General features: G+C 36.5%; 1 protein-coding gene across 1 annotated transcript in view; it reads right to left on the bottom strand.

The window, feature by feature from the left end:
* Positions 1 to 26,881, bottom strand: part of VEGFC (vascular endothelial growth factor C) — an 81,711-nt gene that overhangs the window by 13,646 nt on the left and 41,184 nt on the right. Inside the window, 2 exon segments of the mRNA XM_059817983.1 lie at positions 6,811 to 7,001; positions 8,421 to 8,634. Coding sequence (XP_059673966.1) covers positions 6,811 to 7,001; positions 8,421 to 8,634 — 405 coding nt within the window.

Here is a 26,881-nt window from a genome sequence, read left to right as displayed (position 1 = left end):
CTGCGTATGAGGCTGGTTCTTGACTCCCTTCTTTTCTGGCAACATTGCTGGGTGTGGGTACCATTGCTGGTACCCACATTGCCCATATAGGTACCTCTTCTTGGAGATCAGATGGCTTATATTTCTGTCTGATCCCTCATTCAGTAAAGGATTGGTTTTACTGTATTCTTAAGAGGCCCGAATCTTCTCTTCCTTCCCGACTTCAAATCACAGTAAAAATTGGACTAATTCATGCTACAGGCAATAGGGGAAAGACATTTCCTTCAGGTCTGTTCAAGGGACAAGGCCTAAAGACAGATATTCAGGACCAAAGACTGCAAAGAACAAGCTTCAGTTCCCTGAAGAACATGAGATCCGACAGTAGTAGGGATCAGGGCAGTTTTTTCAGTGGAAAGCTTTTATTGCTTGCAGTTTAGAGACAAATGTTAGCAATTATAGTACTTTAAACAGCAAATTAAAGTACATTACATGAGCATTGCTAGAGTTAGAGGCAAATACTTAAAAGTTAAAAGAAGAAATTAGACTCAACTTGCCCATGGTATCCCGTACATTTGTGCTACCAACACTGCATTGAGGTCAGGAAACCAGTGGAAAACAACAACCAAAGCAATATGTGATAGCATAACTCAAGAGTATTACATATAATAAAACAACAAACACCCTCCCCCAAATTACAGTCAAAGCTCTGTCCTTACCTATTCCATATGAGCTAATATCATAAACATAAGTCAGTAGCGTAATACTAATCTCAGTGTATAACTCATACTAATGAAAGCTCTATGTAACTGAAGAACAGCTGAAAAACATATATAATGTTAATGCATTTCACAAGAACTTAACACATGCCATTCAGCCAGTCTAAGGCTGTTTTGTCAGAGAAATGCAGCTTGCAGGTCTTCCATTTCTCACCATTTCTAATATTTCTTTTCAAAGCACTGGGTTCAGCCCTTGTCTCCTTAGGTCTTCACCCAATATGATGATTCTCCATGCCAACCTTGCCTCGTTTCAGCCCAGCCAAAGTTTCCCTTTCAGCCAGCCAGCCCGCCCATGAAGCAAGATTTCCCTTCCCTCTTTTTGGGCTCCTTAGCACAATTTTTAGCATTCTGGCACACGCACATCTTGTCCCCGCTACTTTTGGATTAACCCAGTTCCTTCCTTCCCAACGCGATAAAGGTGGGTGTATCAATGACAGGCTCTCCCTTAAAGATGGAATTTAGGAGCCTAGATCTGAAACTGCATCAGATTTTTGTTCAGCTCCAAGTTATTAACTGTTCTAGTGACAAATATGTCCAGGTCTCCCAATAATTCCATTTGCTTCCTAGGTCTTTTTTTTAACGCTTAGAAGTATGCAGACTCTCAAAAATAACAAAACACACATTCTTAATACAAAAAAGTAAGTGTCATATCCTTTACCTAAAATAAGGGAACATGACTTCGTTTTTCCAGAGGGGAAAAAAAAAAAATTCCCAATTTTTGTTTTAACAATAAAGCCATATACACTTCTCTCTCACTCTGGTCTAAGAAAAAGCAGAACCACCACTTTTGCTGAAGTTTTAAAGCAAAAAACTAAAAAGTAAAAACAACACATCAAGCTGAGTCAGGTATCTGACAGAAAATTTCAATCCCTAGTGTTAAAGAATAGCAAAGTTAGGCTAAGAATGACAATAGAGTTTATAACACATTATGTTGGATAATCTTAATATTACGCTGCTTAAACTAGAGTTACTTACCATTGAACAAAACTATGCGTGACTATAAATGTTTTTTCCCCATTTTTCTGTGTCGTGAAAAAATTCAAGAGCCTTTAAATGGCTTAAAAAGAAATTTTGTGCTAAAACCGTAATAGTCATTGGAACTGTGTGGATTTTTTTAAAAAAAATTTGGTTGTAGGACATTTTTTTAAATTTTTTTCTTAAGGATATGTATTTCCTGTCCCACTGATCATTATCAAGATGACTTTATATCTGTCTTTCAGCCTAGCCAAACTTGAAATGTTCATCTTCAAAAATTAAGGAAGGCCATTTTTCTTCATACATTTGGATTACACAATCTGTAATAAGGTATATTTTAGGCTTAATACTTAATCTTCATTCTACTGCACCAGCCAAAATTAAAAAGCAGCATATCCTACAGACCCGAACGTCAGCTTCTTATGCTTGTATTTTCTGCCTCCCAGTACAGACAGGTATATAATTAAAGAACTTTTCAGACTAATACAAAGGTAAGTGAATAATTAGATCACTTTTACAACCATGTGTGCAATTACAAACAATTTTTTTTCCTGGGTTTTTATTCTTTTACATGTCAATTTTTTAAATCCTTGAAGATCAGTGCATATGCTCTGTACTGTACTTCTCAGGTGAGAAGCACAGAGAGAGGACACCAGGCAAAGGTGTCTCTGAATTGCTCTACCCAACCAGACTTGGCCTTTGGCACTCTGCAACTTGCAATTACTGTGATGCCAAGTGCAACAGTCCCCTTCCTTCCCAGCCTTGTTATCTCTTTAACCATCCCTGCAAGAGCTTCCAGGCCAGAGCTGCATGGTCCGGCAGACCACCCTGTGGTAGGCTCTTTTCAGTTCCCACACTGGCAGCGCTCTTCCTTTAGCTATTTATAGAGCTGGAGTGGAGAACAGAAACAAGGGTGGGACTAGAGTCTGGTCTACAACCTAGAGCTCAGCATGATTTTAAACTTTAAACAAAAATAATCTAACAGCAGACAGGAATTTCTGAATGCTTGACCAAAAGCACTATCAGAATTCCTGTAAAATAAATTTCCCATATATTTCTTCTCACTGATCCTTAGGAATGTATTTTTGATTCACTGCATTGACAGCTCCTTCTTTAGACTAGAAGGACTTCATGCCATACTTTCCAGAAAAACAGTTGATTTCTATACAAAGTATTTCTTTGCTTCAGTGTCTAAATTAATTTATTCAGCACTATCATCATATGTGCCAATATCTATTGTACCAGCACACATGAAATTATTATTATGATCACTGACTTCTGGAATATAAAATAATCAAAACTCTTATTTTCATATCAGAATGAGGGAAGCTTATCATTCTAGATACTTTTCAAATATAGGATTTATGTATGATTTTTTTCCCACAGATTTACATTAATTACACTATGTTGTTCTGATGGACTGTGATTTATTTTGGCAAGTTTTCCTTAAATTGATTGACTCTCTGTTTCCATCACTTGTGATCTTCACACTTCCTAAAGTGTCAGTAAGGCTGGCCAAATACAACCAGTATAACAGAGCACAAAGTGTCTAGAGAGATTTTCAAGCTAAGGGTATAAGACTGTTTGATTTCAAAACTTTAAGCGTCTCCATACTGGAAAGAATGAAAGTAAGCTACTTGAAAAATGGTACATCATCATTATTTATTTTACTAACTTTTTTGAAAAAACATATTTCAAGGCTTATGTGTAATACAACAACAGGTAACTTATCTGATATAATACATTTCCTATCTGTTTAATATGCCTGGGTTCCTTATTCTATCTTTTTATATTTTAATAAGGTTTTTTTCAGATATTTAAACAAAAAATATTTGGAATTTATACTGATACATCTCCCACTATTAATAGCACCTACTATATCATTACAATCATCAGTCTAACATAGAAAAATGCATGGGAAAAGGCATAAATGGTAAAGTTCAAAACAACTGAAAATTCTTGTGACATATGCATCTCCAAATTTTGTAAAGGAACACCATGTACATCTCAAATATAGCAAACAATTTCAAGCTGTTAGCTTGATTCCTGTGAGAAAACCTCCTCTAAATCTAATTTCAAACTGCTTAGAAAGATATTTTCCCTTGAGGGTCTATTACTGTTATCCATGAAACAAGAAGATTTAGGACTTTTACATCAAATGATCTAAAAGAAGCCAAAAAACTGTCCATCCTGCCAGCCAAGAGGAAGAGTGGAATGAGATGGCTCTTTGACATCTGCTCACTGCCTCCCTTCAACCTACAAGCAAGTACCTATAGGTGGGGCATAAAAAAGTACAGGTGAGCAACAGGCTGTTGCTGCACCAGGTAGTTCCAATGTTTGTAATTGCTGTTGAATTACTTATGTCATGGAAACAGAGAACAGCTATTTGATTAATAACGAATTAGAGAAAAAACCCAACACGACGACACCACAAAACAAAAAACCAACCAAACCTTCCCCATAGACCTTTATTAGTCAAGCCACCCCTTACAAAGTTGGGCTATTGCAGTATCACAGATGAAGGAGAAGAAAAAGATCTACTGCATTTTATGAGTTAGCCTAGGGGGCCCTCAAGTATTTTCACAGACCTTGTACCGCATCTTAATTAAGAAATTGTCTCATATCCCAATCATGATTGTATAAACACCCCTTAGCAACTACAGGAACAGTTTTTGTGGAAAAAAATGGTATTAAAAGCAAAGCAGAATACTTTTCTATTTTTCTCTTAATAAAGTTAAGCAGCTAGAACGGAGGAACACAGCCCGGACTGGAGAACTATTGACCTCTGGACCACCACAGTGTTCCACAAGCCAATCTGGGAACATCTGACCTCATCCATTCTCCTGGCAATCAATGACTTGCTCCCCATAAAAATAATTTCTATGCTTAGCTCTTTCTTTTTAATTAATTTTGATGAAAGCTGATATCAACTTTCTTTAGATTTTAATGTCTGGAACCAATGCTAGAGCTTGCCCTCACAGTAAGGCCTCCAGCTGAAAAGTTAATTTCTCATTAAGCACTTTTTCTGCAGGGTGAACAGTATGAAGCTTATCTTACGGAGTTCATGCACCAAAAATAAAGCTACAGAAATGGTGGCTTATGAAATAACAAAAGATGCCTCGTTACTAACCATTTGTTCTCATTTCATTCAGGAAATAAAAGGAAAACAGTAGTGAAAATAGGTGTGTAGGGTACCTGAATTCCACAGAAGGGTCTTGAATCCAATACTTTTTTCTTCCTAATTCTCATCTGATATAGGGTAAGCTGTGGTCACATAACTTTAAAAAGATTTGAGATGATGACAGATGAAGAGATATAGCTATAGCTCTCTTCCTTTTTAAGGTTTTTTTTTTAAACTGCATTCTGTCAAGGACCAGATAAAACTGGAAAGCAGAAGCAAGATAGAAAACTCAGAGATTAAATTGCTTGCTTTTACAGAATAGGTAAGAAAACAAAACAATATTATTGCCTCTTTCTTCTTTCTGGTAAGTCCTTTAACATTTTGCTTTTCAGAGTCTCTCAAATCTGTAACTACTCCTATATCATATCATCACCAACGACATCAAGAACTTAAAAAAGAAACTCAGTACTAGTCTAAACATTTCCTACTAGGCAAAAAAATTACTTCACTCAATAGATATGAATAGAATGATTAATAGAAAGGGATTATTTACCCCAAACTGACATGGTGCTCAAAGACCAGAAAATCTGTGCTAAGTGCAACAACTCCCTCTGTAACTAGGTCATCCTTTATACAAGTAAGCTAAACTTTATAAATACATGCACACACAAACACACACAAAAAAGGTCTTATTTCTTAGTTTGTGACATGAAAATTATATTTGCATCTTTCAAGCAACTGAAATTAGGACAGCTGTTTGTGGGAGTAACTATGGGCGTGAACAAAATCAGTGCTGTAGTTTTCATTTAAGCTATTTGAGTTACATTATTCCTGTGCTTTGTGGCTGTCTACCTAGCTCACACTTAGGATTGAAAATTCGTGGTGGAATATACCATTTCAGACAGACAGATTTGGTGAGAAATGAGGACAGAAAATGTATTTTTAAAAAAAGAGGGTTTTTCTGTTTTCTTTACTTCCCCTTTTCCTAATTCCCTCTCAGGAAGGCTCAGAGCACTAAGAAGTTTCATGATAAAGGAATGACATTTCCATGAGCTATGATTTTATAGTTGGCTTTGCAGTTGTGCATCTTCCGCTAGATGAATCTAGTTGGAAAAGGAAGCAAGATTTACACTAAAATTAGTTTTCTTCAAAGAATCAGAAAGATGAAATAAAAAGCAAAAAAGCCCACAATCAACAAAAACCCTACCAAATACTGTAACAAAAGCAAAATACCCTAGCAAACATTTTGAAGCATGACTATTTGTACACGATTTTTGAGGGAAATGTTGTTGTAAGATAATGTGATAATTGTTATAGCCACTTAAAATAGAATAATGCACGTATGCTTTTCCTTTAAAGGCAGCTCACAGGCTGAATGCATAATCTCTGCATACTCCTACCTGATCACTAGCCCTGAACTTGAAGAATAAAAACCACACATATACCTGAGGAAGATGCATTGAAACAAAACAAATAGGTACATTATACTAATACCTTTTAATACAGTAAAGTTCAGTTCTTAAAAGGCTATGTTGCCTATTGGCAATGTCTATCCTGTCCGCACATGTCCTAAAACAGTCTTCACAAATAAAATTACAGGCTAGTTTTCCAGAGAGTGCTTGCCTCATACAGCAGGCAAATGGTAGATGCAAAAAAAAAAAGAGATAATTAAGTTTCATCGATGAGCTCAAAACTGAGAATGGGACATCATAATTTGGTTTTTTCCCCCTAAAAAAAAATTAAAAAAAGAAAGAAAGAAAAAGAATATAGTTGGGGGAAAAGAGTGAAAAATTGTTAAACATTTTCTTCCAGGTAGTAGTCTCTTCAGCTGTTTTTCCTATGTATTCTGGAATTGATTTTTTTTCCTTCCTCATAGTAGCAATAAGAAGGTTTAAAATATGCATGATCATAAATGGATTTGCAAGGAGCACTTGGACTGTAATAAGAGTGAGAACTTACTGTCTTGCTGATGTAATTTGTGCTGATATTCATACACTGGAGTCCTTCACTATTGCAGCAACCTCCACATCTGTAGATGGATACACATGGGGGTTTAAAGAAGGTGTTTGTAGTTGCTCCAAACTCTTTTCCCACATCCACACACACTTCACGTGGCATGCACTGAGTTTTTCTCCATTCAGTATCAATACCTGCCAAGTTATAGGGAATTTCATGTGTTATAAAGTAACTGTTTAAAAACAATACTCTCCTGCGGTAAATTAGTAGGATTTTTTTTTTAAAGTTTAGAACCAGAACATGCATTGCTAGAGTTACACCCTTTATTCAGTGAAATACACATCTCTCTGTCTTAACTTCTAGCTAATTTTTCTTCTTCATAGGGATGTGACATATTATCATGGAGCAGAAGAAAAGTTACCGCGGAGCTAAGAGGGAACCTAACAAGGTTGGGCACATCTTACGGCATTCACAGCTAAAGCTGTACCTGTCCTTTCTCTTATGCCTGGGGTGAGCCTCACCTTAAGTGAAGTCTAAAGAAGTACTGCACATCTCCGCAAATTAATTTTAACTGGTCCCACACAGTACTTCACTTGGATACTATATATTAACAACATTAAATTTGATGCCTATAAACTTAATGTGAAATTAATTTGAATACATATTTATGTAACTACCAGCGTATAATTTAAAGCAAAAGGTTATTATTCAGCAATTATAAACACAATATGATTTAATCTGAAAGGTGATATTTGTGCCCAGATTAACCACGCAAATTTGGGCAAACATTTTACATCACGTTATACAGCCTTTTGCCAAATACAATCTTACACTAAACAGCCATGCAGCAGTACAGGCCCCTTTATTCTCTCTTGGAGCCAGTTTTTTGGTAGGCTATTCAGCAAAAATGGAAATTCCACCTAATGTGTACCTTAAAGTCTCCATTAAGGTACATGATCTCCAATATCATGTCAAAAAATACACCTCCTGCTATGAATCCTGTGTTTCTCTGCCTGCAAGCACTTGCTTAAACTGTAAGCTAATTATATTTTTATCTAGGCCATCTGAAACACCAGGGGGTATTGACATATTTCTTTGAAAGCTCTTTTTTTCTGGTTTGAGCATAACATCATGACGACTGCCCTCTTGTAACAGGAAAAAGCTACAAGTGGATTATTTGGCCTCCTAAAGTAGTAACACATAAGAGAAGAAAGCATTACCAGCCATGACGTAATTGCAGAAAATGAGCAGAAAGAGTTCAATGAATCCAACTATTAGTGCCCTCTTTGCTTTCTGCAAAACCGTTACAGCCCCTGCAAAGCAGGATTCCTTATACCTGAAGACTAACATTTAACTTCCTATATCTACTGAGCTGAGAAAGCAGTCTATACCTTTCTTACAATAGCTGTACCAAAAATACCTCTGCAGAGTGATTTATTTCATTATGAAAGGTTGACTGCCAAAGATTTTATTTTATAGCCATTACATCAAATCAAACTGCTGAGGGTGGTTTACTGATGATGCTTAGTTTTTAAAATATTTTTGACACAACTGACAAGCCTTCGAATTTTAATTTATTGTATGTTAGAACATGTTTTGTGTCCTGTACTTACTTTTCAGGATCTCTGCATTATAGTGTGCTGCAGCAAATTTCAGTGAATCATCTGATCTTGTGTCAAAGCTGGAGTGTTCCCTGTTGTGTTGCCAACCTCCTTTCCTCAATTGACATTTGAACATTTTCCAGTATTCTGGGTAAAGTACTGTCATAAGTTCATCCACACTGGACACAGACCGCAACTGCTCTTCCAGGTCTTTACTTGCATGAGCCTGTCAAAGTAACATGCAATTAATTACTTTCTTTATTACACAAGGTTTGCTGAAAAGTAGCCTGAAAACCAATTCAAACATTGTAAAATAGTGTTCAAAGGGGTCCTCGTTACAAAAACTGTTCTTATCAGTCAATGCCAACAGTACTATATTGACACATACTGAAATGTATTGCTTCTGCCACTAATTGTTTATCATATTTGTAGTTCAAAACATCTGTGTGAGAAAGGAGCTATAAAATTAGGCCTATACAAGTAGAGTTTGCAGATTAAAAAAAAAATAGTGCATTTTTATCCTGGAAGTAAGTTTTCATGATGAAATTTAGCATGCTTAAACCCCAAAATACTTAAATTATGTTCATGTTATTTAATATCACATAAATTTAAAGTAACACCAAATTTTTGCCCATTTTCCCTTAGTCCAGGAAAAACGAAACACCCAGAAATGCAAAAATGGTGAAACTAGAAAAAAGAAGAAACTAATTCATGTTATTTTTTACCTTTTAAGGGAAAAATCTTAACAAGCAAATTGTATTATAAAGGACTAATCCTTAAATCAGTAGGAGTTAAGGACTTTGGTACCTTCAGGAATCTGAACTGCACACTCCCTCACTGCTAACAGTTGCAAATGAAACTGTTCTGGGCTCTAAGCACTACACTCCTTAAATTACTGTTTCAAGAGTAGCCTCCAGTCCTGTCATTGCATTTTCTTATTTGCTGGCTTTTACGCAAACTCATCGCATTTACATTTTCCTAAAAGACTAAAAGACTCAGATTTACATTCTAATTTCTCACTTATCTGGAAGATTCCTCTATTCTCTTAGATGAAACAACACACTGCATTAAAGGACTGCTGTTATTCCCTGCCCACCCTCTCTCATCCATGAATTGCTGACTTCCCAAAGGGAAGGGCAATAAGGAGAATGACAAGTATTGAAGAACCTTTAGCCACCTTCTCAGCCTACGTGGCCCTTAGATGGCAGTATGAGACGTGAAATATAGAGGTACACTTTGTAAAAAGCGTCTAGCAACTGGCTGCAGACTCGGCACAGGTTACTACTAAACTGTTGCCCTGGGCCAAGAAACACCAGGCTGTAACAGTGTAAGATGTGTGTCCAAAATCAGAAATATGGAACTACAGAAATTGAAATTTAAGGTTTCTTATCAAACTCCACTATTAACAAAAAAGAAATTCTTTCAGTTAAGTTATTTTGAACACTACACAAGTAAAATGACTGGTTCTGAATTAGCTGACCTGAACCAAAACTGCTCCTTGTCTCACAAACAACTAAAAGGGTATAAAATCGCACGCGCTGTTGCATCCACTTTCTTACCAGGTACCAAATCCAGGAGAAAAGCCTTGGTAAGGCAGATTCACAGACCTCATTTCTGCAACTACAGAAGCCAAAGCTAATACAGATTTCAAAGTCAATTTATACGTTCAAGTGTTATGGAGTAAAGAAAAATGTTTCCACTAAAGCCTCGCTAACCACAGTGTCATGACAGACTACTTTGTCCTGAGAGATTTCAAGAATCAAGCTATCAGTCTCAGAAATGTGCTTATTCAGGACTTCACCTCTTTCCTTGCCTCCACAGGAAGAACCATCTCTGACCGAGGCTACCCAGCAAGCAGTATCTTGGGGTCTTGCCTTCAAATTAGTTGGCAACACAGAGCATCTCGCTCCCCACCACCCCCTTGCTCTCCTTGCAGGATGCCACACAGGTTCTCAATCACTGGGTCACAGACAAAAATCCAGGCTGAACAAACAACTAATTCGGCCACTGTCTGCTTGCTTTCATCTCTCTCAAGTGGTGAAAAGAACAGGGTTTACAACAGCCTCATTCCTGCCAGGCGGTTTCCTGAGGGAGCTGCAGCACGTGCCCCTTGAGTAACGGGATGCAGGTCGTTGTACCAGCACAGTAAATGCCAGTGTCGCAGATGCGTGCCTGCCACGTGATGGGAATACGTGTGGCACCGGAGGTCATGGCATGGAAGCAGCTTGTATATCCTGTCATAAGGCTGGATGCCAGTCCATTACGTAAAAGGCACAGGAATGGAAACTGTTTGGTCATCTAGTAGCTGATCCTAGGAGGTCATAGCAGATCATGGGGGTGACATGGCAAGAGAATCCAAGGTTCACCAAGCTTTGATGAATCACTTAAAACCCTGTGCAGCCCACTGTAGACAAAACGTTGGCTACTGTTGTTTCAAGTATTCAAGGTACAGGCCAGGATCATCAGAAAAATAAGCACTGAAACTCAAAATTACTTAGCTGATAAGAAGCCAGCATACAGAGCAGGAAAGAAGTTATATTTGTTAGAAATAATCTGTGTTGATGAAATCCTCTTTGGTCAGGAAATCAAGTCATGTCTTTCCAGCTGGACAGCAGATTTGGTATAAACGTATAAAGTACGTATGAATAAAAGCCAAAACATGAAGAAATTAGTGGCTTTAATAAAGTATTGTATATAATTTAATAAAATATTGCTTTCAAATGCATTTCTTCCTGTATGTTCTATGGGCTAGAATGCCATGTGAAGGATAGAGAATAATACTGCCCTGCAACATGAAGTGGTCACTTAGTATGAACAAAAGGAAAACAATTTCTGGAGCAGATATATTAAATTACTTTTTTAAAAAAAAAAAAAAAATCATTATTGCATCTGAATTATTTTGTGCTTAGTTTAATAAAGCCATTTGCTTGTAAAGATGGCTTCAATTCAAACTTAGAAACACACTGTGGAAAACCAGCTTGGATCACTAGAGGGCTTTTATTGTCTCCCCTCTTCCAATTTAGCCAGAAAGGGAGAAGGAAATTGATACATGTATACCAAATAGAGTACATGAAGTGCCCAGAATAAGGGTGGGGGGGGGAAATGTTGATTTTTCAATGTTTCCAATATTACCTTGACACACAGATCAATTATCTCTTCCTAGTATATTCACTGTAAGTCTAACAAAAGGCATGTATTTTTGAACTGCAGCAAATTACTCTCATCTGTGTCAAACAGTTTAAAGGAACATAAGTGTAAGGAGCTTGTGGAGTGATTTAATTATGTACAACAGTCACTTTATTATTGACATGAACATCAAACTAAATCTTAAGTTCTGGTTGATTAGAAAAAGTGTGCCCTGCATACAGTAAAAGCATCAGACCATTAAGGATTGTTAAAAAGAGTTTCTAATTTTTTAAGAGAGGAATGCAACAGCTTCTGTAAATATAACAGTTGTCTGGCAACATTTTTTATTTTATCCAAATTTTGGTTAATTTCACAAAAATATACTGACTCAGTCCCTACCTTTTATTCCAAATTCTTTGCTCTTTCTTAATTGTGCATTGGCTTTTACTGTAGGACACTGAAAAAAAAATTAAAACCTCAAAATGGTTTTGCAATGGAAATCCAGACTTCAACAGCTATTTAGGATTTATGACAAGACAGAAAGTAAGCAGCATCAACAAAAATGTACTACAAATTGGAGGTCTAATTTTTTCATGCAAGCCCAGATTAGCAAAATTTAGAAAGAAATACTGTTTGTAGGTGCAGTTACTGTCACCGAGCTAGTTATTCCCAAACGTAATCTTAAGTTTAAAAAACCCAAACAACTAAATAATTGATCTATTGTTTGAAAGATATATAATATTGACAAATGTGAACAGTCCATTGATTTTCATATGAATCAGTTGCAGTGCACTCCACATGGAATACTGGACCAACTGCTTAATGCTTTACTGGAAACACATTCAGGGATCTATGTTCTACATCGAGAAGGAAGCAGAAAATCAGGGCTGTCAGTGCCTGTAGAGGAAGGAGTTTTCTCTGTCCCATGTTTTCTATTTTCTTTACTCTTCTAAGTCAATTAAGGGGTTGGGGTTTGTGTTTTTTCTGTTGTTTTTAAACATGATCACTCGCTTCATAAGGATTTATTGCTGTTCTTTGGGTGGTCGTTCTACTGGTTTTGTCATTTTTACATATTACCAATGTTGTCCTGCACGATCACCTAAAAATGCTAGAAGCTATACTTTGGAGAAAGACGTTGAGGAAACCTTTGACTAGCCAATCTCTACAAGATGATACATGATATTGATCAAAATAACAACTTAAAAATACAAGAATGAATGGAGAACACAGTAAAGACAAGCTTGCTTCATTTCCCTTCTTCTACATTATTTCCTGAGGAACAGGGGAAATGACAAATACACATATAAAGTAGTAAATCTTGATGACAAGCTCTCTCTCTGACTAGTATTTATTTAACTTAGGAACATTTTATTCTGTCAAAGTATGTTTTTCACAATGTGGGTTTCCAGTACACGGTATGTCCAGTTTTTCATAAAATTATAGCTTGTAAGTGGAGGGGCAGGATACCAAATAGGCTCTATATCCACTAACAAAATCAAATCTATAATAGATTTTCCATGCATGACATTATTTGTCTTTCACATGTCCCCAGTGTCTGCCTCTATTATTAATAACAAAGGTCAGAACACTTAATATTTGGCAGCATGCTTGACACATAATTGATGGTGCAATGTGCTACAACGGTACTTTACACATCTGCTCCGATTATAGTTGTCAGCTCATTTCATTTTCAAGGATTTTGTTGACAATTCTTAATAAGAAAATGCTGTCTATAAACCCCTCCATTTTAATAGATTTGTATTCTGTATTTATTGATTGACTGAAACGTATTAAAAACCAAGTAGTTAAATTCTAATGTTGAAACAAACAGTGTGCAAGCAAATGGAAATATTGAAAAGGAAAAGTATCTATAAACACTTCACTTGCATAATATTTTATTGCAATTTTCATGTATTTCAGCACTAGTTTTCTTGGACGTTGATGCCAGTAAAAAAAAGAAAATATCCTAATTAAATATCTTAGCCGTAGTTAATAAAAGATTCAACTTTTTTATCCACCTCTAAAATCACGCTAGAATAGCCCTGATTTTTATCTCATATGTACCAATTTATCACTAGTAAAATTGAATGACTGTCTGCAGTTGCAAACTTTTAAGTTACCATTCAATATAGCAACAAAACAGTGCCTTACAGAACTGAAACGGTAACAGTGAGCATAATTTTTTATTTCACGTTACTTTAAATAAGTAAATAAGTAAGACCACTGCAGTTAATTTGAACTAAATCAAAACATCATGAGAACAGCAGAGAGATTAGAATCAGTCTCTGTTCCAAAGAGTTTACAAAGCACATCAGGCAAACATAACAAGTAACAATGAAAATATAAAATAAATAAAAAGGGTCTGAACTACATTATGCTTTAAGTGATCTCTATTCATTCTGGCATTTTAAATACCAAGAAAAACACCAGGCAAAGAAAACAAATTAAGGGGGGAGGGAGGGGAATGATGTACAAAGCAGATAGACAAGAGGAAAAAAAAGAGTTTGAGGAGAGGTTTGAAAGAGAATTTGTTAAAAAGGAAGAAAAAGACATTGGCTATAAGGATAAGCTTAAGACTGCAGAAGTTTCACTTCTATATTATACATCACATTTTTTTCTTTTGCCTGGAACATTTTTGGTGAGGCAGATGCATAAACTGCTAGAAAATCATCCTAGGCTTACATTACTTAATATTACTCTCCTGTTTATAAGTACAAGTATTTAAGCTGAGGTAGGTAGTGTAAAATTTCCATTTTAAGGGAAATCCAATTTTTATGCAAATGAGCACTTTTCAGGTAATATTTTATTTAGATACTCCTAGAAAATGCTGAAAAACATATCTAAGATTATAGATTTGCACAAAGGCACTTCTGTTTGGTCCTTCAGTCAAACATTTAGCTGCTACCGAGGTTCTGAAACACACTTCTTGGCTGGTGATTATTCCTCAAAGTACCTGCATTCCTGAATGGTTCTCAACGTTCCCTAATAAAATGCCAGTATTTTCATACATTCAGTGGGAATTACTTATGAAAATACCCTTTTTTGATCTGAGTCTGATTTCCCTGGGAAGCAGAGAGAGAGAGAGAGAGAGAGAGAGAGAGAGAGAGAAATCATTCCTCCCTTTCTAGAGCAACTCCCTGCTCTGCTGCCTGGTTTCTTTAGAAGCTTGTCTTGGGGTGGCCAGTTCTCCCAGGTTTTTGTGAGCCTGGGCAATTAAGACATTGCTGTAGGTGACATGGTATCTGATACAATCAGAGATGGTAATGACACAGTGCCATAAGGGAAATCCATATGATGTAGACATGCATACATGTGTGCATAGAAACAGGAAAAGGTGTCAATAAACACCATTCCTGACTGATGGAAAGCGGTTTTGAGAAAGAGGTTAGTAGCACCTTAGCCAGACCCTTTTTTGAAGCAATTTCACAACTAGATTATATTGTTTGCATGCACTTGAGCCCGATCTTTGAAATTTGCATTGTTCCACAGCAGTAGTCTTCAACTTGTGGTCATAAAACCCTGCAGACTATTTCTAAGAATACAGCAAGTCATAATTGCAAAATAAATTATGAAAGTCAAGCCCTTTATCAATAGACTCGATTCACTATTCAGGAGCTTGCACTAGATGAGCCTACAAATTAAAGGTCAAACGCTGTACAGCAGTCATGGAAATTTGTGGGATAACCATTTGCTGCTTAAGTGCAGCTGCATCTGGATTCTTGAATTGATTCAAAGACTCATACTGAAGCTTCCAGCTAGCATTACAAATAGAGTGGGAATCAATAAGGATTTGGATTATTGCTGCCGAAAGGCTTACATCTGATTAAATCTTGGAGACACCAGGCAATGCAATCTATACCAGATGGGATTTGTGTATTATTTTCTTGGCCATCCTGAGATACAGTGATCAGTGGTGACAAATGCGAGGATCACCGTGATTGGGTGCTCAACCAGAAGAAAGAGTTAACCGTTTGTAAGTAAAAACCATTTGTAAAGTAAAAATAAAGGACAACATTGCGACAATTGCTGGGTTATCAAGGTGGCTGACTGCGATCTGCTGGAAAGGAGACAGCCAGCAGCATGAGAACGCCAGTGCCCTCTGCAACACAACCGCTGCAGCCTGCGAGGTTCTGGTGCCAACTGCGCGTGCCCCGACTACAAGGCATCTGGGTTGATGCCACATGGCAGTTCTGTAGAATTCGATACATTATAAAAACAATATGTTCATTTTGAAGACTTTTAAGCAACATTAAGGAGGAAAGTGAAGCATGCAATTCTGAAATTTCTTGGATACATTTCTTAAATTCTCAGAAACTGACCTCCAACAAAAATTCTGGTTATAAGATCTTACTCTCTCAGAAAAAGATACAATGCCAGTTAAGCAATTTTTTTAATGGTTTGAATATTGCTGGTTTTTCAAAATACCCTGCAACCTTCTGTTTTCCTTCCAACAGTCAGACGTATCTCATTAAAATCAGCACACAAGAATAAACCACCAGGCCTTTATAAGAATATTGTTTATTTTCAGTCTTTACTGAGCTTTCATTGGTAACATCATTACTTTTACTAGCAACTACCATTAGCTTCCTCAGTAAAAGCAAACAAATATGGAGACAGTTTTTGAAGAAAACTATTAACATGGCAAAACTGCAATTAGCTGTCATTGCTTCAGCAGGTGTAACCCTGGCAGTGAGAATTAAAAAAGCTTCTCTCTATTAAGTAGAGATTTACTAACTGGTAAGGTAAAGGATAACCCCTTTATTTTAATCTGAATGACAGCCCATTCTGAGATACTGCTTGAGTGCAGTACATGTATATGCGAAGACATCCTAGACCCTAATTCATTAGTGAGAATTAAGAGTTCTGGCCATGTATCAAGTGATAGGCTTCAAAAAGGCAGTAGGTATGGTTTTAATGCAATGTTTTCTATTCTATGGGTCAATAGTACATACAAAAAGGTTTCACTAAGAGCTGTGATAAGAAATTGCAGATTCTTAAGAACATTTCCGAGTTACGCAGAACACATAGGCTACAGTATATGGGGTGTTCTCACTGTGATAAGAGTATTTAGTTTTCAGTTCAACTGTCTTGTTTATTCTTGAATTTTTAACAATGTGGTCATTTATAAGACAGAAGGATTACAAGAACATGTCACCTCTTATCATTGTTGTATAATCTCTCTTGCTGCTAAGTAACCAAATTTTTAAATCACTATTTGAAGCCCTGAGCAAATGTAATTAATCCATGGTCTAAATATTTAGCAACAGGTCACAGAATTTTTTTTAATTAATTATACTTTTAAAACAGTTCTTAAAATAAATAATTTCACAGGCCATGAAACAAGATCAATTAGATTTCAAAGAGAAAGTTGAACCTTATTCCTAAACAAATGTCTTAATCTAATAGGACATGATTTCTGTATTGTTAAACAAGCCTTGCACAGTTTACAGATCTGTACAGAAATATTAATTAGAAGACCACCTACCTAGTCACATTGCCTATTCCAACAGATATTCTAGCTATAAACACAATACACTACTTAAAACTCAACAAAAAGCTGAAGAATAATGAGCAAGTTATAACACAGCAATTCCAGTTGCAAAATCTTAGTTTTAAATCATTACAAACAAGTTTTGTAGATATGAAAAAGGAAACATCAAGGCCCTTAGACACCTGTGCGTTTCATTAAACTTTAGAGTTTCTAAATGTATGCCATTAAAATTACATTATTATCTGATTATTTTATTTAGCATCACATTTCTTCAGTTCATTTTACACAAGTCATTAAAAAAAGTATATTTGGTAACTCAAAGTAACACTCCAGACTAACGCATCACACAGCTAAGCCTTTGGTAACTAAGGTATTAAATTGTAAGATTTCATTAATAAACAAAGTACCAGAAGAAGCTTTTGGTTTTGTTGTCGAAGTATTACCCAAATATTTAATGTAAAGATTCTTTGCCAACGTAGGCAAAGGAAGATATCATCTGAATTTCATTAGGCTAAAGTAGGCACACAATGCAAAGGACCTGCTACCCACTGCCCACTTGTTCTCACCCTGATAATCTGGGTTTGAAATTTGTTCCATCCTAAATTCTGTGTGGAACATTATTTGGATCACTATTTGACATCTGTTGTAGAGAAGTTACACAGAAACAAAAACACTTGTTTAGACATTGAGCCTGTAATACTTTTTTTCCTTGCTGTTTCATGCTGCAGGAAAAAATAGCCAGACAACAGAGAAAAGCACTATCCAATCTTAATCCCCAAATTCCAAATGGATTAGAACAGTACAAAGAGAAGAAGATTTATTTTCCAGCCTTTAAGCACAACATTATATTGAAAACATTCTAAAAACAAAAGACAACAAAACCCTTTAACCACACACAAAGCTATAATGTTCCATTAAGAGCATATTATTTAAATCCAAGAAAATACAGTTAACAGATCAATATTTGAGAACTATGGAATAGTGTGGCATGGAAGAATACTATTTTATTCTCCCTATGCTTGAATAGCCTGTACCAGCTGCACAGTTTCAGGTACTGCAATCAGCAGCTGAGGGATTCCTCTCTACTGAAAGGGTAAAATGATGTAAGGCACACCTTTGCTTTCCCTGATAGGCTAACTTCATTGCAAACTACGATATAAAAGATCAGTAGTTCTGTGGAGCTGTCACTTCCCTTCTGAACTGTGGGGAGGAAAAAGTAAAAAACAACAGGGGTTCTTGATCACAAAAGGAGAAGTAATGCTTGTGCATCACTGGAGGAGAAAGCTTATTGTACCATGTAAAACCTGACAGGTATTACAAGATTTGTCAGCAAGGCATGAGAGATGGGGAAAGGCAAAAGAATCCTTGAGAACAGCAAATCCAAGCACTAGATTGAGACTTGGTCACAATTCCCTTTCAAGCAACCAAATCAGGAGAAGTATACATTGCCCATTATTTTTGGCTTAAATTATTCTGAATAGTGTATTGTACTGTAATGTTACTTAAAAAGGGTCAGGGAACATCAGCAGTATTAAACTAGATCCTAATTTATACTGACAGGACACACAGTAATCCAGTGCTGAACACAGTATGTTATCAGAAGACTTTTTGAAGAAGGCCTGACTGCAAAATTAAGTTTTTGCAAGAACAGATTTACAAAGTATGCCCTAAGCTATCAAATTCCACTGGATTGCAAGAATATGTATAATCTCTGATGGAAGTTATAATACTGCATCATGAAATCCATGATAGCGCCATTAGTTGAAACTTGTCCTATACCACCTTGCCGAGTTGCCTGCATTCTTATCCAGGCCCAGAAACTAATGAAAAAGAAAACTGATTTATAGGGGTTATAAATATTAAAAGGGGGCATACAGAGAGCAGAAAAAAGTGGAAGAGAGGTTCTAGTTATTCAAAGTCTGTGGAATGATGTAAAGAAGATGTTTAAAATTAAGCTAAGCACATACATCAATCTTACTGTTATATTGAAACGTTTTCCCATGTTGAGCTTTTTATCTGCTCTTAGAAATAAGCAATTATTTTATGAAAAAAATGGTTTGTATCACTGCATTTTGTATTCACCTGGTCACAGAGTCTTGAACAGAAAAACCTTAAGTGAACAAATCCAGGTATCAGGTTTGTCAGGGGAAAATGGGGGTGAGGGAGGAAAGGGATAAAGGAGTAAAAGTTGGTTAGTACCAGGATAGTGCAACCTACCACCCAGTCTCAGAGCACCCTGAGATTTTATTCCTCAGAAGCAAAGGCACACATCTCGAGATGACAGATTCTACTACAAATTAAATCAAAGTAAAGGGCTCTAGACTTTCCGAATAAAATCGATCCTATCGTATTAGTCAGTTTCCTCAAAATAAAAAGTTCCAGAGGTTTTTGAGATTTTAGCAGAAGAAAGCGTCAAAGCAGGAGAATTTATGCAGAAGAGAAATTTCAAATTCTGTAGCACTGCCAGCAACCCTTAAGGAAGCGCTTTTTCAAGTCAATCTGCAGAGAGTATTTATAATAATTTGCATATAAAACCATGATGGAGTTATGTGCACACAAAACTAATGTAGTAGAAGGATGCCTTTGACTTTTTTCCCCAGCACCTTATTGTGTGTACCATGAAGAACACACACATCTTTGCAGGATCGCAGTCCTGGAAATTGGAATTTTGGACATACATTTGTTAATACCAAGAGCCCATTGTAATCCCTGAGGTTACCATTTATAGGATCAGACCATGAAACAACTTCTGTCTGTTCCCGCACACGTTTCTAGCATTTTTTTTACCGAGAACTGCGATTTCCTCAATGCTTTGAGACAGCAGCTCTTTTCAAACAAAGTAGATTCAGACACAGGGAACACATGTCCCATTAGAGTAACTGGCAGTGAGAATGACATGTCTGGTATGCTGAATTAAAGTTTGTTTCAAAAGAAAGTGTTTTGTTTATTTTCAATTTTTATTTGAACTAGGATCGCAAAATGAATGAACCTTAAGAACATTTTGTTTCATATTTAAATAGTTTTAAAACAATTTGGAGAGCAATTATTAATGTAGCTTTATAAACATATATGGCAGATGCTGTTATATATATTTTTATTAATTTACTTGGAGGTTATTTCTGACATCCCACACAATAATCTCCCTTACTGTCTTACATTTCTGAGAAGTTACATAACTGTCACCCTATATTATTAGGGACAAAACTAGAACAGTATCTATTAAATTCCTGTTTTCCCTGAGAAGGAAAGGAACAAAGAATGCAGAATTTTGCTGTTCCAAAAGACTCAGATTTTAAAAGCAGAGCCTTAATATGTCTCTCTGCATTTATTCCCATTTGTCATTTGGATCAATGAGAACTTTAACTATGGCATAATTGTATTTTTTGTGTGTGATGTCATTAAAATTGACTGTGCCTTTAAACAAGTGTGCCCAGATGCTATGGGTACAGCTAATCACAGGCACAAAGGCCCAGTCAAGGTCAGGCTGCAAGTTTGTCTCTAATTGCCCAGTTATACATTCCTTGTTCACCCAAATCTTCTACCGACTTCAATAGGATTTTTGTTTAGTGAGGATTACAGGATTTTGCCTCCTAGCTTAAGCATTGCATCTATACATCCCTGTGTGTAGTATGTTTCAGTCCCTACAGTCACAGTATCTGTAGTTTTACTCGCCCTAAATATCAAGTTGAGCTTTTTAAGTCTTTCACCCTCCCAAAGCCTTAAAACTCAGTTTCCTTTTGTTAAGCTTGACTTTCTTTTGCTCTTCCATGGTCAAAATTATCGGACTTTGAAAATTAGTTACCTGGCAGCCAATGTTGGTCCCACTGCTGCTATTATATTTTTCATTTCAAACATGCTAATTTGCTTTCAAAACCTACTGACCTAACTACCACATTAGTCATTCTGCTAAAACACAAAGACAGTATTTTTCCTACCCCAAAGTCTTTTTCTTAAATTCTCTGTTACATTTTAGCTCCTCATTAAAGCTGTCTGGTGATTTTTAGATGATCTGACCAATGCCCTTAATAGCTTTTGTTGACTTCTCTAAACATTTTTGCCTGTCACAGCATATTTGTGTGATTAATTCTCAATTCCAATTTTTTTTAGATGTTTACATCAGGTCGCCTGCAGTCCTTCCTAAGTTTACCCCACAACATATGTTCATAAAACATTTTTTCATCATTATGCAAACACTACAATCTAGACAAAGTACATGCTATCATTTATCAGAGCAGCTGTACGACTCTAAGGCAAGGGTGTTTCTGTGTTGTCAGTTCAGGCCTGTTGGTCTCTTCCTCATCCAAACTGAATGCATGAGGAAACCCAGACACAGCTGACAAGACAGTTCACTCAACAGCCTGCTTCTAACAGTGCAAACACAAAACGCCACAAGTTCGTCTCCAGCGTATCCCAGCTGGTCTGGCACTGATGAAGCCCTTCTGCTACCTCCCAGAGCATGCAACGGGCACCCACAGCATTACACTCTGCAAACACCTTTCCAGGGGGCTGAAACGCACCCTTTGACTATTTAAAAACCAAAATATACTCAAAAAACAACAGCAACAAAAATCCCTCTGAACTTAAGGACCCTCCAAAACAACGAAAAAAGTAATTATGGCTCAGAGATGTTATATGGAAGCCAAGGGGACCCACATAAACTGCTATGCCAAGTGAGTGTGGTCAGCCTGCTCTGGGCAGCATCGACAAGGGTCGACTCCTACCCAAGCGGCCTGGGGGCTAGAGTTTGCTCTTTACTACAGTCCACAAAGACCACCTAGATATAGTCTTTGTTCCCTTAAGAAATACCATGTACATGAGATACATATGGCGCAATCATTTTCAAAACCTTGATTAACTCCTAATGCCTCCCAAAGTAATGCCTGGCACATGGACTCCCTGGAAAGTGAAAACAGATAATGAAATTAGAAGACAACACATATAATTAAAACACAGTGACTCCCCTCGCAGGCTGTATCACAGAGCAGCCAAGCAGCTTCAGGGTGCTACAGTTTAGTCTAATAACTTTATTGATCGCTATTAATTTTCTGTTGTGTTTCTCAAGGTATTTACCAGATAAATGTTCAGGAAATGGGCTTTTGCTCAAATACTCTCTTGCAGGCAAGGGCTTTGTGAAAATGTAGCTACCTCAAGCTCCCTGACCAGCTATATTCTAGACTTTCTGCCAGATTAAACTGAAAAGTGTTAAGGCTGAAAGACTTTACACATCACGGACTCAGCCTCTGCTGCTGCAAACATTTCAAGCAAAATACCAAAAATAATCCAACCAGAGCTGTCCAGGTAAAGCCAAGAACTTACTGGTCTTACCATAGGAAAATGTTACTTTGTCTCACAGACTCTGAACTCCCTCACACTTTGCATCCTATTTCAGGTCCATACTGTCTACGCTAATGTTCTCAGTGGTATCTTCACTGTTGCAGCAGAACCCTTTGATGTAAAAGTTGAAAAATTAAAATAATATCTGTGTTAGAGAAATACATGGGCTCCATAATACATTGTCACGAAGAAACTTAACTACTTGTTCTATCAGTTAGAAAGATGCACTGAATGTTTTGTTTGTTATGTTACACATCTAGGTTTTAAAACAAATTTTTTTCTAATTTTTAAATGCTTTAAAAAAATTATGCCTGACAATTTCTCCTATAGACTTTGTTTCTACTCAGGCCAGTGGTCTTCAGCTTATGCTGGTCTTTGGGCAACGTCAGATGTTTCCATTGGCCTCAGTTTTAATGATTCGTTTCTGACTTGCGAGCAACACATTAACTGTGTGCCACAGACTGAGAAGCTGTGAGTTAACAGGCTGATTTTTGTCTTATGAGAGGCCAATACTCTAACACGTTTTTATTAGCAAAGCCTTTTTTCTGTAAAATTGTGAATTACAGCATTTTAAAAGAGTAGAAAAAATATCATATTCCCTTATCTATGTTTTTATGGTTAAACATATAACTATAGTTATTTTCCATCCTCTGGTGTACATGCATTTCAGTATAATTTTATTGTCATTTGAACAAGATTTTTTGAGCAGTAGATGAAAGATGAAGAATTGGTTACATGAGAATCAGAAGAATTAACTGAAGTGACACATTGGGTAAAGTATATTCATTTAGTTAAAAAGCCACTAGTTAGTTGCAAGCAACAGAAGATGCTCACTGCTCAAGTTTTGCAGTTTCTCTGATATCACTATGTGAGTGATGAGAATACTATCTGATGGGGTCCACTTTCAAGGTTACATTATGTTCCAATACAGTGTGAAGTAGTCACTGCCAATTGACAATACGCACCAGTATTTTTCATGCTTGAGAAGCACATGCTAGTCATAAGATTATATCAGCTATTTACTTTAAACACAAAAGAGCACTTAACTCCTACTGATAAATAAGGGACGCAAACTCAGCGCCGAGTTCAGGACACTGCTACAAGGCTGCAGTCAACGGGCACTGTCAGGTCTGGACCACATGCAGAAACAATAGTTAACTTTTGGGGGCTCAAGCACCAGCCTGACCATTGTACTCTTTGGCATATACAGCAGCAGTAGAGTGCACAGCTAGTTGTCAGACAATGTACAGATCAGTAGATGTTTGCTGGCTTTGCATGAGAACTTCTAAGTCTCCTTCAGTCTTCAGTATCGTGCTATTGAGTCACATCAAATAAGGGAGATTGGATAACAAGAACTGGCAGATTGATTCCGTTCAAAGGCTAGACTGCTGTAATTTAAATGAAAGATGTGTTATCTTGCTATTCTGTCTGTAAACAACATGGAGCACACACATAGAGGATACGAATCAGAACTGGACAATCCAATTTTTGGAAGGTAACTAGCCCTGCCAAGTAAGTGCATATTTTTAAACTGAACTCAAAACCATATCTTTCCCGTGAATTGAAATTCTTGTGTGACTTATTTTGACCTTCTTTCAGTAAAGCCAGCACTAAGCCATGGTAGTTTGTAGCCTGCAGACAGAACAGAAAATACTTTCTCTCTGAAGTGTCCAGATATATCTTTTCCATTCTCAGCCTTTTTTCAGATTTTTAACAAATACTTGTCATTTAAGGATGGATCGCTGTTCTCTGCAACCATATGTGGTTTGCTTCCTGAGCTTAATTCCAACATTCCCTCAAAGCATTCCTTACATGAGATGCCTAAAACTCTTCTCAACAGTCTTTAAGACCAAATGACACATGCATTAAAATCTCTTAGCACCGACTGTCTGTACAACAACGTTATTTGTGCCTACTGATTCTGCCCACAGACAGACTCCAGTGCTGCCAAACTCAGCACCTTTCTTAGAGTTAAATACACTTAAAGGAGAGCACATGGACATTCCTTATATGAAGAGCAACGTTTCATGATACTCCTGATTTACAAAATTACTATTCAAATAGTAACTGCAGGGAATACATGGGAAAGGGAGAAATACTGTAAGTCTTCAGTTCCTACAGCTTTGCCCAGTGGCAATACAAAAGACCACACACATACTAAAGCCACAACTCAGTTCTTTGAGATAGCCATGTCAGGCAAACGTCACTGGCAGGCAGAATTATACCTATTTATTAATACATCCAAACTGGAAGCAACAGAATTTCTGAGAAAAACAAACAAAAAGCACCCTGTAACTGACTATACCAATATTCCTGATAAAAGGCTTTACATCTACTAATAAAAGGTAGAATTTATCCTTATTATCAAATCCTGTATCAAGATGTACAGCATATTACAAAGATGTTGATCTGCTGTTATATTTAAAGTGACTGCCTCAGGATTTATACTTAATCCGGTGTTCAGAAAGCATGAGCTATCCTAGATAGAAATAGATGTCACAAAGTATACACCCAGACAGAAAATATGGCACATTATTCTAAATAAATAGTTTGCTTACGATTTTTTTCAAAGGAATATTAAAGAGGCAATGCAATATAGTCAAATTCAGCAATAGTATAAATGGCACAAACGAATATATAGTTATGTATGCGCTCTTTCATAATTTCAGATTTATCACAGATATATTAGTGAGTCACATTTTCATGATTTCAGATATATTAGTGGGTCACATGGAAACATTTTTGATGTGTAAAGGACAGACAATGTGCGGAAAGAGTTGAAGAACTGGGAAATATAATTTTCATTAAAAATGTCTCCCAAATGTAGCTAACATAGGTAAAAGTAGCTTTAAACCTGATACTTGCGTGGCTATTGGTTATTTTTATTCATGTACCTGACTGCCTTATAAAAGGACATATTTTCCAAATACAAGAAAGTGTTCCGCTCCTTTGAAAATAAAGCAGCACAAAGACATGGATTTAGAAGCCAAACTTTTATGACATTGCCAATGTTTGTAGCTTATACTAAAAGTACAGATTCTGAGACTCATGCAGTTACAAAAAAAATCACGTCTTTAAAATATACTTAATATCTCCTGATAGTGGGCAACAGTTTTAAAACCCAAACCTTAAGGGAACAGAACCACACAGAAAAATAGAAAATTAATCAAACTTTTGCATCTTCTATTTTATACCTGACTCCCAATTTCTAGCTATTTCAATACAGCAGTAATGCTCTAAGCAACCTGAATTCAATATTCCAAATGAAAGTCTAGAGAACATATGCCCCTTAACAGATGCGTAGTTGAACTGAATATTGAACACTGCAACCTCTGTAAGGGGAAATTTTTTTATTATCATTTATTCTTTTAAAGAACAAGAGTTGGTAAAGTTTATTCCAGGAATACATTCTTTCTCCTGATATGCATATGTTTGTAAAAAATGAACATGCAGAATATAATGCAAGTTGTTAATTATATTGACTTAAGTTGTCTGCATTTGAAGGACAACTGTTAAGACCAGATTGAGAAAGCTAATATCTGGAAAATTTCATCCCATGAAGGAGTTACTTTATCTTGAAAAACAGGTGAACTTTACCACAGACACAATTTAGACAAATCATAATTTCTCAACAAATGAAAAAATAACACTGATCTACATTTCATTTCTAAAGAAATGACAAAAACTGGAGAAGCCTCCCATTCTGTCTCTCGCATTGTTTTTGAGTGCGTGTTATGGGACTCCTTCCAAGAAATCCCCCCTCCTACTCCTCCCCATCCTTCCTTTCTCTGGATCCTCAATTTTAACATCTATTTCTTTGGGATTTCATCTTCTTTCCTTCAATATTGACTCAAGAGTAGTGTTTCACTTTCTGATCTTATCCCCTTGGATATCATCAGGGAAACCAGAACTCCTATAATAATACTGAAAGGATTAACGGCAGTAGAATACTAGTCTCCTTATCAAGCCTAAATAAGAAAACTGGAAACTGCAGAACAATAACTAAATTTTACAGCAACATTCAAGGTTTTGACATTTTTGACATCTGCACATTCCCCACTGGAATGTGGGGAATCAACCTGATGGTTTCTAAAAATGGGAATGCATGTGTTTCTCTCTCATGTTCCTCCCCCACTCCATTATCAAATAATAGTTTGTGTAAACCAATAACTTTAACAAAACATTTAAGTTGTAAAAGCATGGTGTATTCGTATGCTATAAACACACAGCATATTCCACTGAACTATTATTTGAGTTTGGCAAAAACGTCTGAATGGAAGCAGGTTTGGGGGTTGTTTTTTTTCTTTTTTGCTTGTTTTGTTTGTTTGCTTAGTGTTGGCTGGCACTGATTACTTTCTATTCCTCCTAGAATGACAGAATTATTCAGGTTGGAAAGGTCCTCCGATGGCCATCTAGTTCAACGTCCTGATCAAACCTCCAAAGACAAAAAAAATCTACAACCTCTCTGGGAAACTTGTTCCAAAGCTTAATTATCCCCATAGAAAAACCTTTTTTTTTTTTC

Source organism: Gavia stellata, chromosome 5 (assembly GCF_030936135.1).
Source record: "Gavia stellata isolate bGavSte3 chromosome 5, bGavSte3.hap2, whole genome shotgun sequence".
Classification (NCBI taxonomy): Eukaryota; Metazoa; Chordata; class Aves; order Gaviiformes; family Gaviidae; genus Gavia; species Gavia stellata.
Note: the sequence above shows the minus strand (reverse complement) of the source record. Positions and strands in the feature narration are given on the sequence as shown.